At 39.5% G+C, this 14752-nt stretch overlaps 1 protein-coding gene across 1 annotated transcript; it reads right to left on the reverse strand.

Annotated features, from left to right (window-relative positions):
• Positions 1-12754: 12754 nt before the first annotated feature.
• LOC133088193 (asparagine synthetase [glutamine-hydrolyzing]-like) lies at positions 12755-14478 on the reverse strand. The gene is given in 4 exon segments (XM_061186017.1): positions 12755-12933; positions 12936-13445; positions 13487-13815; positions 13817-14478. Coding segments are annotated over 4 exon segments (1680 nt in total).
• Between the last annotated feature and the right edge of the window lie 274 nt (positions 14479-14752).

Genomic DNA, 14752 nt, shown 5'->3' on the forward strand with positions numbered 1-14752 from the left:
ACAAGTTATACATATATTTATATTTATATCTATATCTATCTATCTATCTATATATGGCTTACCACCAGTCCTTATGTTGATGTTGCTGTAATCATTTTGTTTGTAAAGCTTTTTTCTAGATCCTTCAGGGAGAGCTCATGGAATCTACTTTCTCTTAGTTATTGAATACTGGTAACAGTTGTGTGTGCCCTTCAAACTTCCAAGTCAATTTTTTTTTAATTTTTTAATTTTATTTTATTATTATTTTTTTATACAGCAGGTTCTTATTAGTTATCTATTTTATGCATATTAGTGTATACATGTCAATCCCAATCTCCCAATTCATCCCACCACCACCACCACCCCCTGCTTTACCACCTTGGTGTCCATAAGTTTCGTCTCTACATCTATGTCTCTATTTCTGCCTTGCAAACCGGTTCATCTATACCATTTTCTAGATTCCATATATATGCATTAATATACGATATTTGTTTTTCTCTTTCTGACTTACTTCACTCTGTATGACAGTCTCTAGGTCCATCCATGTCTCTACAAAAGACCCAATTTCGTTCCTTTTTTGTCTGAGTAACATTGCATTGTATATATGTACCACATCTTCTTTATCCATTCTTCTGTCGATGGGCATTTAGGTTGCTTCCATGATCTGGCTATTGTAAATAGTGCTGCAATGAACATTGGGGTGCATGTGTCTTTTTGAATTACGGTTTTAGTATGTATTCTCTATATCTCTTCATTTATTTTCAACTTAAAAATTTTTACCTTCTATTTCTCTTAAGGCATTATCTATTATATTTACTTAGTCTTATATTCCTTCTAATTTAGTCTTCATTTCTGAAGAGATTTTTTTTCCTTTCTTAAAATTATTTATTTATTTATTTTGGGCTGCATCGTGTCTTTTTTGCGGTGTGCAGGCTCTTCATATGGCACACGAGCTTCTTGGGTTTCTATCTAGTTGTGGTGCGCAGGCTCAGTAGTTGCAGCATGCAGGCTTAGTTGCTCCATGGCATGTGGGATCTTAGTTCCCCAACCAGGGATTGAACCCGCATCCCCTGCATTGGAAGGTGGATTCTTAACTACTGGACCACCAGGGAAGTCCCAGATTTTTTCTTTTATTTCCAGTTCTTTCCCGAGTTTAGTCACCTAATAGCTGCATTTTCAAATTCTGACTTCTGTTGTTCTTTTATTTCTTACATTATTTTCACAATATCTTTCAGCTCATTTTGAAATAGTGGATTACAGTTTGTTCTGCTTGTGGAGATGACTGTCTGGCGTGCTTTCATTGTCATTAGAGATGTTATTCTGCTTCTTCTTCTCTTTATTTTTGTAATAACTGTGTGGGATTTGCCCTCGATTCTTTGACCCTCTTTTCTTTTGGAAACATTTGTTTTCCTGAACTTTTAGGAGGCATGGTTCAGGATAGCTTTTCTAACTTCACAGAGCTCCCTCTGCTGTTCTTTTTGTGTAATTTTCAAAAACACAACCAGTTGCTCTCTCAAGATTTCCTAGCTTTGTTCTTCTTCTCCACTTTCATCCAGAGCTTCCTTCTCTTCGTGTGGCTCTGTTGTCCTGTTTTAATTAATTTTTATTCTACTTCCATCAGTTTCTCCTCAATGTGGAACCCTGTCCTAGCAGGAGCCTTGCTGGTCAGTTGGAGAGTTCCTGGGACTTAGACTACTCCAGCCCCTTCAGACCTTACCATGGACTCCTTGAATGTGTCAGCTATTGGACTGGGCAAAGCCCTGCTCTGTTTGAACTGCTGTTTTCAAATTACCCTGTTGTCCTTTCCTGTGAATATCTGTTGGCTTTTTTGGGGTCTGCTGTTTTCAGGTGTGTCAGAGGTCCCAGTGTTTCACTCTGCTCTCTCCCACACAAATGCTGACACCATGCCGGTCTTTTAACTGTTGGTGGTTTGTCCCCACTCACTTGTTTTTGGATTCATGGGGATACCTTGTCATGTCATTTTGTAATTGTTGGAAATGCTGTTGATGGGATTTTGGCTTTGCTGTCTAGTTGTTCTGTTTTTATGAGAGAATTGGGTGAGATTCAAAAACTATGTAATCATCGTTGTTCCAGAATCCTGTGCTTTGTTTTTATGATGTACAAATACAGAAAAGTGTACAGTAGAAAACAAACTCACCCATTAGTGAATTTTAGTGTATGTAAATTATACATCAATAAAGTTGATTTTAGATGTTAAAAACAAAATTTAAGTGTTAGCTCCACTATCCAGAGATAACCATTCTTAACATATTGACATAGTTCCTTCCAAGATATCTACAATGATTGTGTATTTTACCTTACCAATACTGTTAATTTGTTTATTTTAGGGAAATATTTTTTCTTCAAAGATAAAGTAAATGTCAAACGATACAAATATGTCTTTCCAAAATTAATAATCTCCTTCTCCTCTCCAATCCCACTGGCCCCAGGTAAACAACGTTAGCAATTTGGTAGATGTATTTCCATTTTTTCTCCATGCTCATAGGAATATAGAAATCACAGTGATTCGATATTTCTATACATTTCAAAATGATCGCCATAAGTCTAGTTGTCATCCATCACCATAAAAAGATATTATATAATCATTGACTATATTCCCCTCACTGTACATTTCATACCTGTGACTCATTTATTTTGTAACTGAAAGTTTGTACCTCTTAATCTTCCTTACCTATTTCTCTCCTTTCCTGACCCTCGTCCCCTCTGGCAACTACCTGTTTATTCTCTGTATCTGTAACTCTGTTTCTGTTTAGTTATGTCTGTTCCTTTGTTTTGTTTTTTAGATTCCATGTATAAGTGAAATCATATAGTATTTGTCTTTCTCTGTCTGATTTATTTCACTTAGCATAATACCCTCTAGGTCCTTCCATGTTGTCACAAATGGCAAGATTTTCACTTTTTTATGGCTGAAAATAATCCATTGTATATAATATACACCACATCTTCTTTATCCATTCACCTATTGATGGACACTGAAGTTGCTTTCATATCTTGGCTAATGTGAATAATGCTGCTATGAACATGAGGGTGCATACATCTTTTTGAGTTAGTACTTTCATTTTCTTTGGATAGATACCCAGAAGTAGAATTGCTGGATTGTATGGTAGTTCTATTTTTAATTTTTTGAGGAATCTCCATACTGTTTTCTACAGTGGCTGCACCAATTTACATTCACCAGCAGTGCACGAGGATTCCCTATTCTCCACATCCTCACCAACACTTGTTATTCGTTGTCTTTTTGATAATAACGATTCTGACAGGTGTGAGGTGATATCTCATTATGGTTTTGATTTGCTTTTCCCTGATAATTACTGATGTTGAGCCTCCTTTTATGTACCTATTGGCCATCTGTGTATCTTCTTCAGAAAAATGTCTATTCAGGTCCTCTGCCCATTTTTTAATCAGGTTGGTTGTTTTCTTGATGTAGACTTTATGAGTTCTTTATATATTTTGGATATTAACCCTTGTCAGATATATTGTTTGCAAATATCTTCTCCCATTCAGTAGGCAGCCTTTTTGTTTTGTTGATAGTTTCCTTCACTGTGCAAAAGCTTTTAGTTTGATGTAGTCCCATTTGTTTATTTTTGCTTTTGTTTCCCTTGCCTGAGGAGACATATCCAAAAAAAATATTACTAAGACCGGTGTCAAAGAGGGTACTGCCTGTGTTTTCTTCTAGAAGTTTTATGGTTTTAGGTCTTACATTTAAGTCTTTAATCCATTTTGAGTTCATTTTTGTATGTGGTGTGAGAAAGTAGTCCAATTAGATTCTTTTGCATGTAGCTGTCCAGTTTTCACATCACCATTTATTGAAGAGGCTGTCTTTTCCCCATTGTATATTCTTGATTCCTTTGTTGCAGTTTAATTGCTCACATAAGTTTGGGTTGATGGGCTCTCTATTCTGTTCCATTGATCTGTTTTTGTGTCGATACCATACTGTTTTGATTACTGTAGCTTTGTAATATAGTTTGAAACCAGGGAGTGTGATACCTCTTGTTTTGTTCTTCCTTGGATTGTTTTGGCTATTCGGGGACTTTTGTGTTTCCATACATATTTTAGAATTGTTTGATCTAGTTCTGTGAAAAATGCCATTGGTATTTTGATAGGGATTACATTGAATCTGTAGATTGGCTTGAGTAGTGTGGTCATTTTAACAATATTAATTCTTTCAATTCATGAGCACAGTATATCTCTCCATCTCTCTGTAACATCTTCAACTTCTTTCATCAGTACCTTTATATTTTTCCATAGTTCTAAAACTATAGTTTTATAGTTTTCTGAATACGGATCTTTTACTTCCTTAGTTAGATTTATTCCCAGGTAGTTTATTCTATTTGATGTGATTGTGAATGGGATGGTTTTCTTAATTTCTCTTTCTCATAATTCATGTTAGTGTATAGAAATGCAACAGATTTCTGTATATTAATTTTGTATCTTGTAACTACCCTTTAACATTTTTTGTAAAACTGGTTTCATGGTGCCAAACTCTTTTAGCTTTTGCTTATCTGTAAAACTTGAGCTCACCTTCAAATCTGAATGAAAGCCTTTGGGTAGTGTATTCCTGGTTGTATGTTTTTTTCCTTTTCATCACTATAATTATATCATGCCCCTCCCTTCTGGCCTGCAGAATTTCTGCTGAAAAGTCAGCTGATAGCCTTATGGGATTTCCCTTGTATATAACTTGTTGTTTTTCCCTTGCTGTTTTTTTTAAATTAATTTATTTATTATTTTTATTTTTAAAAATATATTTATTTATTTATTTATTTTTGGGCTGCGTTGGGTCTTCGTTGCTGTGCACGGGCTTTCTCTAGCTGTGGCAAGCAGGGGCTACTCTTCATTGCAGTGAGCAGGCTTCTCATTGCTGTGGGTTCTCTGTTGCAGAGCATGGGCTGTAGGCACGCGGGCTTCAGTAGTTGTGGCTCACAGGCTCTAGAGCACAAGCTCAGTAGTTGTGGCACACGGGCTTAGTTGCTCCATGGCATGTGGGATCTTCCCGGACCAGGGCTCGAACCCATGTCCCCTGCATTGGCAGGCGGATTCTTAACCACTGTGCCACCAGGGAAGTACTCCCTTGCTGTTTTTAATATTCCTTCTTTATCTTTAATTTTGGCTATTTTAGTTACAGTATGTCTTGGTATGGTCCTCTTTGGGTTGATCTTATTTGGGATTCTCTGTGCTTCCTGGACCTGGATGTCTGTTTCCTTTCCCAAGTTAGGGAAGTTTTCAGCTATTATGTCTTCAGATATGTTCTCTGTACGTTTCTCTCTCTCTTCTCCTTCTGGGACCTTTATAATGTGAATGTTAGTATGCTTGATGTTTTCCCAGAGGTCTCTTAAACTGTCTTCATTTTTTAAAATTCTTTTTTCTTTTTTTCTGATCAGCTTGAGTGATTTCCACTACTCTGTCTTCCAGTTTGCTGATCTGTTCCTCTGTATCATTTAATCTACCGTTGATTCCTTCTAGTGTTATTTTTTATTTCAGTTATTATATTCTTTCAGCTCTGTTTCATCCTTCTTTATGTTTTCTAACTCTTTGTTAAAAACTTCTAACTTCTCACTCTGTTCATCCATTCTTCTCCTGAGTTCTTTGAGAATCTTTATGAGTATTGCCTTAAACTCTTTATTGGTAGATTGCTTATCTCCACTTAACTTAGTTTTTCTTCTGGCGTTTCATCTTATTCCTTCATTTGGAACATATTCCATTGTTGCCTCATTTTATCTAACTTGCTGTTTTTATTTCTATGTGTTTGGTAGGTTGTTTATGTTTCCCAATCTTGAAGAAGTGACCTTATGTAGGAAATGTCCTTTGGGGCCCAGCAGCACACTCCCCTCTGGTCACCAGAGCTATACGCTTTGGGGTTGCTCTCTATATGTGCTGCGTGGGTCCTTGTGTTGTGTCTGGCTGACTACTTTGGGTGCATTGGTAGACATGGCTCGTCCCTGGTCTGGTTGGTTGCCAGGCCCTGCCTTGTGTGGAGGCTGCCAACTGCTGGTGGTTGGGGCCGGGTCCTGGCTGCAGCTGGCTACATGGCCAGGGGAATCCCAGTCCTGGTGCCAGCCCACAGGTGGGTAGAGCCAGGTCCTGGTGTGACGGGCTACAGGGCTGGGGTTCTCAGAGCTAATGTCAGACTGCTGATGGGCAGGACTGTAGCCTGGAGGGAGGTTCAGGGACTGTTGTCGGCCTGCTGGTGGGAAGGGCCAATTCCTGACATGGCTGGCTGCAGGGTCTGGAGTGACCTGGAGCTGGTGATGGCCTGCTGGTGGGTGAGGCCAGGCCGCAGAGCTAGTGCCAGCCTTCTGGTGGGCAGGGCTGGGTCTGATGGCTAACTGCAAGGGGCCCAGGGCTAATGCTGGTACACTAGTGGGAAGGTCTGGGTCCTGGACCCCCTGGTATGTGGGGCCAGGTCCCCAGGCAGCTGGGGACTCAGGGGGTCCTAGCGCAACTAGCCTGCTGGTGAGTGGGACTGTGTCCTCATTCAGCTAACTGCTTGGCCTGGGACATCCCAGGATGGGTGCCAACTGGCTGGTGGGCAGGGCCAGGGCCGGCACTAATAAGCTGGAGGGAAGATTCCAAAATGGTCCTTACCACCACCAGTGTCCTTGTGGTGGGATTCACTTCCAAAAACAGCTTCTGCCAGCATCTGTGTCCCCAGGATGAGTTTCAGTTGCCTCCTGCCTCTCTGGGACGCTCTCTGAGATCAGCAAGTGGGTCTGACCCTCTCAAATCACTGCTTCTGCCCTGCGTCTCGGAGTATGTGAGATTTTGTGTGTGCCTTTTAAGAGTGGAGTCTATTTCCTACATCCCTCTGGCTCTCCCAAAAGCAAGCCCTGCTGGTCTTCAAAGCCAAATGTTCTGGGGGCTTGTCTTCCTGATGCAGGATCCCCTGGCCTGGGGAGTCTGACGTGGGGCCTGGACCCCTTGCTTCTTGGGGAAAACCTCTGCAATTATAATTATCCTCCTGTTTGTGGGTTGCCCACCCAGGGGTATGGGTCTTGACTATACCCCCATCTCCACCTCTCTACCCCTCCTGTCTCATTATGGTTCCTTCCTTATATTTTTAGCTGTAGAAGATCTTTTCCACTAGTTCTGAGGTCACTTTCATGGATAGTTGCTCTGTAAATGTTGCAGTTTTGATGTGCTTGTGGGAGGAGGTGAGCTCAGGGTCTTCGTACTCTGCCATCCTGGCCACATCCCCCATTGGGGTTCTTAATGGAAAATAATCAGTTGAGAAGGATTGACATTTTTATATTAAATTTTCCCTTCTAGAAATACAGTTTACCTTTCCATAGTCATTTCTTGATCTTTAAAGTAAGATTTCATCTCTTTCCTTATATAGACCATGGACTTTAAGTTTAATACTTTTTACTAATTTTGTCAACATAATTCACTATATCAGTAAAATAAGGGAGAGAACCCATAAGATTGTATCAATAGATACCCCCAAAGTAGCACTGTATGAAAATCAGCCGCCATTCCTAATAAAACTCTATGCAAAATAGGAATAGAAATAGAAATCGTAAACATAACAGTGTCTATTTGCCAAAAACCAGCAACAAACACATTAACTGCTGAAGTATTCAAATTAAGAACTAGACCAGGGGACTTCCCTGGCAGTCCAGTGGTTAAGATTCCACACTTCTACTGCAGGGGGCGCCGGTTCAATCCCTGGTCTGGGAACTAAGATCCCGAATGCTGCAGGGCATGGCCAAAAAAAAAAAGAACTAGAGAGGGAAGTCTACTGTTAGCATAAATATTCAACGTTATTTTGAAGATTTTATCTGATTTATTTATTCATTCAACAAATGTTTATTGAGTGTTTGCTATGAACTGTTTTAGGCAAACAGTCTATAGAGTAGTGAATAAAATTCTTGCCTTTGTGGAGCTTATAGCTGAAGCAATGAGACAATAAAGTGGAAAGAGTGGCATAAATATTTGAAAAGAAGAGATAAAATTATACTTTCAAATATGATTGTACTTCTAGAAATCCTAATCAATTAAAAACTACAAAAATTTATAAGAGAATTTAATAAAGTGACTGATAAAAAATAAAGGTACACAAGCTTTTGAGAGTAGCAATGACCAGTGAAATAGACATGATTAAAATATCCCACTTATTGAAGTATTTTTTATTCATACTCACAGATTCACTGTATTTAAGAGTCCTAAATTTAAAAGAGCAAGCAGATGTTCACAACACATTCTCTGCCCAAACAACTCGGCCTGACCCATCCCATTCAGAGCACCCCTCATGCTGTGAAAGCTCATCTCCTGGAGTGCCCAGAAGAAAAGCCAACTATTTGCACAGTCAGTTCTATTGCCTCTCTGTTCTTTGTGTTGGGGGGCCCATAGCTTGTGTATTAAATTAAGACTATGCAGACAATGACCTGCTGAATGAAGAGGCACAAACCACCCACATAGGTTTAACAGGTAGCTCCTTCAGCATCTGTGCTCACAATTTGGGGAAGTAAAACCCTGGGGTCGTTTTGACTGAAGGCACGGTCTCAGTCCACTCACACAAAGGGAGTCGCAAGACATTACTTACAGTTCCCAGAAACAGGGGGCAACAGGGGCATGCACAATGAACCAGGGAAAGGTCAGTTCTCTGTCCCACATCACAAACAAGCAAGACATAGAGAGCAAGGTAGCAAGCAAGGGGCAGAGGTCACCAACTTTGTGGGCCTCAACTCTAAGTGGTTATTTTAAAAGATTCCCACCAACTAGAGTAATGAAAATAAAAACAAAAATAAACAAATGGGACCTAATTAAACTTAAAAGCTTTTGCACAGCAAAGGAAACCATAAACAAAACGAAAAGACAACCCACAGAATGGGAGAAAATATTTGCAAACGAATCAACAGACAAAAGATTAATCTCCAAAATATATAAACAGCTCATGCAGCTCAATATTAAAGAAACAAACAACCCAATCCAAAAATGGGCAGAAGACCTAAATGGACATTTCTCCAAAGAAGACATACAGATGGCCAAGAAGCACATGAAAAGATGCTCAACATCACTAATTATTAGAGAAATGCAAATCAAAACTACAATGAGGTATCACTTCACACCAGTTAGAATGGGCATCATCAGAAAATCTACAAACAACAAATGCTGGAGAGGGTGTGGAGAAAAGGGAACCCTCTTGCACTGTTGGTGGGAATGTAAATTGATACAGCCACTATGGAGAACAGTATGGAGGTTCCTTAAAAAACTAAAAATAGAATTACCATATGACCCAGCAATCCCACTACTGGGCATATACCCAGAGAAAACCATAATTCAAAAAGACACATGCACCCCAATGTTCATTGCAGCACTATTTACAATAGCCAGGTCATGGAAGCATCCTAAATGCCCATCGACAGACGAATGGATAAAGAAGTTGTGGTACATATATACAATGGAATATTACTCAGCCATAAAAAGGAACGAAATTGAGTCATTTATTGAGACGTGGACGGATCTAGAGACTGTCATACAGAGTGAAGTAAGTCAGAAAGAGAAAAACAAATATCGTATATTAACGCATGTATGTGGAACCTAGAAAAATGGTACAGATGAGCCAGTTTGCAGGGCAGAAGTTGAGACACAGATGTAGAGAACAGACGTATGGACACCAAGAGGGGAAAACCGCAGTGGGGTGGGGATGGTGGTGTGCTGAATTGGGCGATTGGGATTGACATGTATACACTGATGTGTATAAAATTGATGACTGATAAGAAAAAAAAAAGAAGTCAGGGCAAAATCTGAAAAATGAACCCATAAACAAACTAGTTTGATAGCCCATGACTAAGAGGGACCACAGGGGCTTATTTGTAAAAAAGAAAAACAAAAAAAGTTAAAGATGAAAATATTCTTTCTCCAAATCCCAGCCAGCAATAGCTGTAATAGCTCTTTTACATTTTTTGCCTGTCTGACAAGGTGGAGTGTGATATCTCATTGTTACTTTAAATTGCATTTCCTGGACTAATGGTGAATTTAAGCATCTTTTCATTATTTCTTGGCAGAAAATTTTCTCCGCATTGTTTATTCATATTGTTTGTTCATTCTTATATTGAATTAATTTATAAGAGCTTTTGATATATTATGGATATTAATCCATTGTCTGCTTGGAGTATTCTTTCTTTCTTTCTGGCCGCGCCGTGTGGCTTGCAGGACCTTAGCTCCCAACCATGGATCGAACCCGGCCCTGACAGTGAAACCACTGAGTCCTAACCACTGGACTGCCAGGGAATTCCCTGTTTATTCTTTCTTTAGGATCATTTTATCCAATTAAAAAAAAAACACCAGGACTTCCCTGGTGGCGCAGTGGTTAAGAATCCGCCTGCCAATGCAGGGGACACAGGTTCGAGCCCTGGTCCGGGAAGATCCCACATGCTGCGGAACAACTAAGCCCGTGTGCCACAACTACTGTAGCCCATGCGGCTAGAGCCCGTGCTCTGCAACGAGAAGCCACAGCAATGAGAAGCCTGCACACCACAACGAAGAGTAGCCCCCGCTCGCCGCAACTAGAGAAAGCCCACGTGCAGCAATGAAGACCCAACGCAGCCAAAAATAAATAAATAAATGATTTTTTTAAAACTTCAAAAAAGCCCACCAAATCATATTGGGATTCTAATTGAATCTAATTGAAATTGAAATTACATTAAATATATACATTAATTTTGGGAGAATTAATATTTTATGATAGTAAATAAATTCCTAAAACATGATTCAAACTGGTAAAGGAAATGATTGATAAATTTGATATCAAAATTTAAAAAAATTTTATGACCCAAGATACTATTACAAAGTAAAATATAAGTGACAGGGAAACAAATACACTATATAAAGAACTAGAATTCAGAACACTTTTACATATCAATAGGAAAAACATAACCAATCCTAAGAAAATGAGGAAATAATATAAATAACAATGTATAGGAAAGACATCCAAATGATAAATTAAAATATAAAAGATCCTCACTTAACAAAATACAAGTTAAAATATTGAGATACTATTTTTTCACCAATAAGATTATCAGAAATGAATTATTTGGCAATATCAACTCTTGGAGAAGGTATGGGGAAAGGTACTTTTATAGACTGCTGATGGGGAGTGTACGTTGAAGCAGGCACTTTGAAAACAACTTGTTAGCATCTAATAAAATTGAAAAATATACATGCTGACTGTATGACCTATAGACAATCACACATATGCACAAGGAAACAGGTTCAAGGATGTTTATTGGAGCATTATTTGTAATAGCAAAAAATTGGAAACCATCTAAATGCCCATCAAAGGGGAAATGAATAAATTAAATACAATGTATTATTACAAATAAACACTACAAGGTGGCTAAAGAGAAAGAACCTAACATATAACACATTGTTGTGTGAAAAGGGCAAACCACAGAATGATATGAATGATGTGATACCATTTGTGTTAATTTAAACACACGAAATACACTAGGCATGTATATATAATGGGCTAATGAGCTCATGATGGCGGTTGAAAGTGACTGTTACATAATCTTATTTATAATGACACTCCAGGGCAAAATTCAAGGACTCTCTGAAAAATGTCCAAGCAATAAAAGATTTGGAAATTCCCTGGTGGTCCAGTGGTTAGGACTCCACGCTTCCACTGCAGGGGGCAAGGGTTCAATCCCTGGTGGGGAATTAAGATCGCACAAGCCACGTGGCACAGTCAAAAACAAAAACAAACAAACAAAAAAGGTCAAGAAAATCTGCCAATCAAAATGGAATTAAAGCAGAAAGTATGCTTTGCTGGAGTGAGGGGAATAACTTGGTCCCTGGAGAGGAAAATAGAGTTGGAAGAAGTTATAATGGGATTTTTGCTTTACTGTAATTTTTTAAAAAGAATATGTATAATTATTGCTTCTGTAATTAATTTTTAAGGTGTACATAAGCCTCTTGGTTTTAAGATGGTAAAGCAAGAATGTCTTATCCTAAAAATCTTAGAATTTGGAGGCAATGGCTACCTTGAAAGGCTGGGCTGAGATGGACGTGCTGAAAATTCTGATTTAAATATGAACAGGATCACCAGGGATCACTAGATATTTGAGGAAAGGCTCCAACATGAAAGAGAAAGAAATCCCCCTCCTCGATCAAACAGAAAAATATATCTCACCGTTCCTACGTATATATACTCAAGAGAAATGAAAACATATGTCCATAGGAAAACTAGTTCACAAATGTTCATAGTAACATTATTCATAATCGCTAAAAAGTGGAAACAACCCATATGCCAATCAACTGATGAATGGATAAACAAAATGTGGTATAGCTAAACAATGGAATATTATTTGGACATGAAATATAATGAAGTACTAATGCATGCTACAACGTGGGTGGACCTTGAAATCATCATGCAAAGTGAAATAAGCCAGACACAGAAGGCCACATATTATATGGTTCCATTTATATAAAATGTCCAGAAAAAACAAACCTATAGATGAGTGGTTGCCTAGGGCTGGGGGTGGAGAATGGAAAGTGGCTGCTAATGGATATTATTTTCTTTTTGAGATTATGAAAATATTCTAAAATTAAATTGTGTTGATGATTGCATCGCCTGTGAATATACTAAAAACCACTGAACTGTACACTTTATTTATTTATTTATTTATTTCAGATTTAAGACTTTTATTTTTTCACACCCAAGCAAGCCTGGGCAGTTGACCCATCCTGCCCCCAAACCCCCTACCCTTCATAATGAGAAGAAATATTTACTTTCACTCCACGGCTCAGGGAGTACCTAAGCTTTGGCGGCGGCCTTGTAATGGGTCAGAGTGCGGGCGGAAGGGTCAGTGGCGCTAGTGCACCTGGGCATCCAGTAATGAGGCAGCCAGTCGGCGCAGCCCGGGTAGTGGCGTTCAAAGATCTGACGGTAGTAATAGCCTTCTTTCGTTTTGGGAGTACTGACGGGAAATTTGGGGCTGCGCTTGCCATCGCTGCATCATCAACCTGATGGTCAATGTACTCCTGTAAAATCCTAAACCAGGAATTCTTAACTGAGGTTATTCCATCACTGAAGGCTTCTTTTGGTCGCCAGAGAATCTTTTCGGGTATCAGATTGGAGTCCTCACACGTCTCTCTCAGGAGATGTTTTTCTATCCCGTTCTTGGGGATTCTCATATCTGGTGGCAGAGACAAGTAATAGGAAGAAAATCGATGATCCAGGAAGGGGACTCTCAGTTCAAGGCCATGGGCAGCAGTAGTTCGATCTGCTCAGAGAACATCAAACAAATAGAGTTCCTTCAGAAGCCGCTCACTCTCCTCCTCGGCCTTCTCAGGGGAAGGAGCCTTGTGAAAATATATGTAACCCTGTGTAAGTTCATCTGAACCTTCTCCACAGGAGATCACCACACTATCCGTGTTCTTCCGAATGTACTTCGAAATTAAGTACATACCTACTGAAGCACGGACTGTTGTAATATCATAATATCAAGGAAATATCAAGGAAATGTAATATTTCCTTGATGTAATATCAAGGAAAATATGACTTCATCCAGCACCTGAATGCCTTCCTCAGTGTTAAAGAGGACTTCATGGTGTTCGCTCCCAATATGCTTTGCCACCTTTCTAGCAGCTAGTAAATCGGGACTGTCTTCCATGCCAATCGCAAATGTCTGGAGAGGATACTGTACTTGGGCCTCTTTTAGCTGCTTCAACAGGATGGCAGCAACCAAACTGGAATCCAAGCCACCTGATAAAAGGCATCCAATCCTTCTGTCCATCATCAAACGTTTCTTAATGGCATTGTCAAAAAGGATTCGTAGGTTGCTCTTCACAGTTTCTATCTCAAAACCTGGGAAGTTTCTCCACGCTGTCATACAGGGCATGCAGAGGTTCATCTCTACAGTGATGATATTTAACCATTTCCACTGATGCTACTTTGCCATTTGGCTTTAAATCCAAAACTTTATAGTGTCCTGGGAGAAAAAGCTCCACTTTTATAAAAGGAGTCATAGAGTGCTTCAAGGTAATGAGACCTTTAGCTTCTGAACACACGGCCAAAAATCCATCTTCTGTCCCGGCTTTAAACAAAGGTCTGACTCCATAGGTATCTCTGCCCAAGAACACTTTCTTATTGGCAGTATCCAGTAAAATAAATGCAAATACCCCATCCAACATACAAACTGTTTGCTCAATTCCTCCTTTGTCATAAAGATGAAAGATAATCTCACCATCCACTTTGGTCTGGTATTCAAATTCAAAATGGTGTTGCAGCTTCTTGTGGTTGTAGATTTCACTGTTGTAACAGAGCCACAAGTAAGGATATTTCTTCACTCGAATTGGCTGCATTCCAAACAGCTGGTCAACCACCGGCAACCAGTGAAATCCAAAGCAGCAGTTGGTGTATCCATTGACATTCTCAAAAAGAAATGCATCTGGACCTCTGTGTGCAATCTTCATAGCACTCAGACACTGAACAGAAAGGCAGTCGTCGCTGCCAAAGAGGGCCCAAATGCCACACATGGTGCAATGGAGCTATGGGCTCTCTCCAAGTGACTTATTCAAATACGATCAAAGAAATTCTGGGCTCCAGCGGGGTGGGCGGGCGGGCGAGCGTGAGGTGAGCAGGCTGCGACTTGCGGTCTCTGTACACTTTAAATGGATTAATCTTATGGTATGTGAATTATATCTCAATAAAGCTGTTTTATAAAGTCATCTAAAAGGAAGCAAAGATTTTGGAGAGCAAAGGGGAAAACTTCAGCCCTCCTCCTTTCATGTTTGGAACAAGCCCTTCAAA

Source organism: Eubalaena glacialis, chromosome 3 (genome assembly GCF_028564815.1).
Source record: "Eubalaena glacialis isolate mEubGla1 chromosome 3, mEubGla1.1.hap2.+ XY, whole genome shotgun sequence".
In the NCBI taxonomy this organism is placed as follows: domain Eukaryota; kingdom Metazoa; phylum Chordata; class Mammalia; order Artiodactyla; family Balaenidae; genus Eubalaena; species Eubalaena glacialis.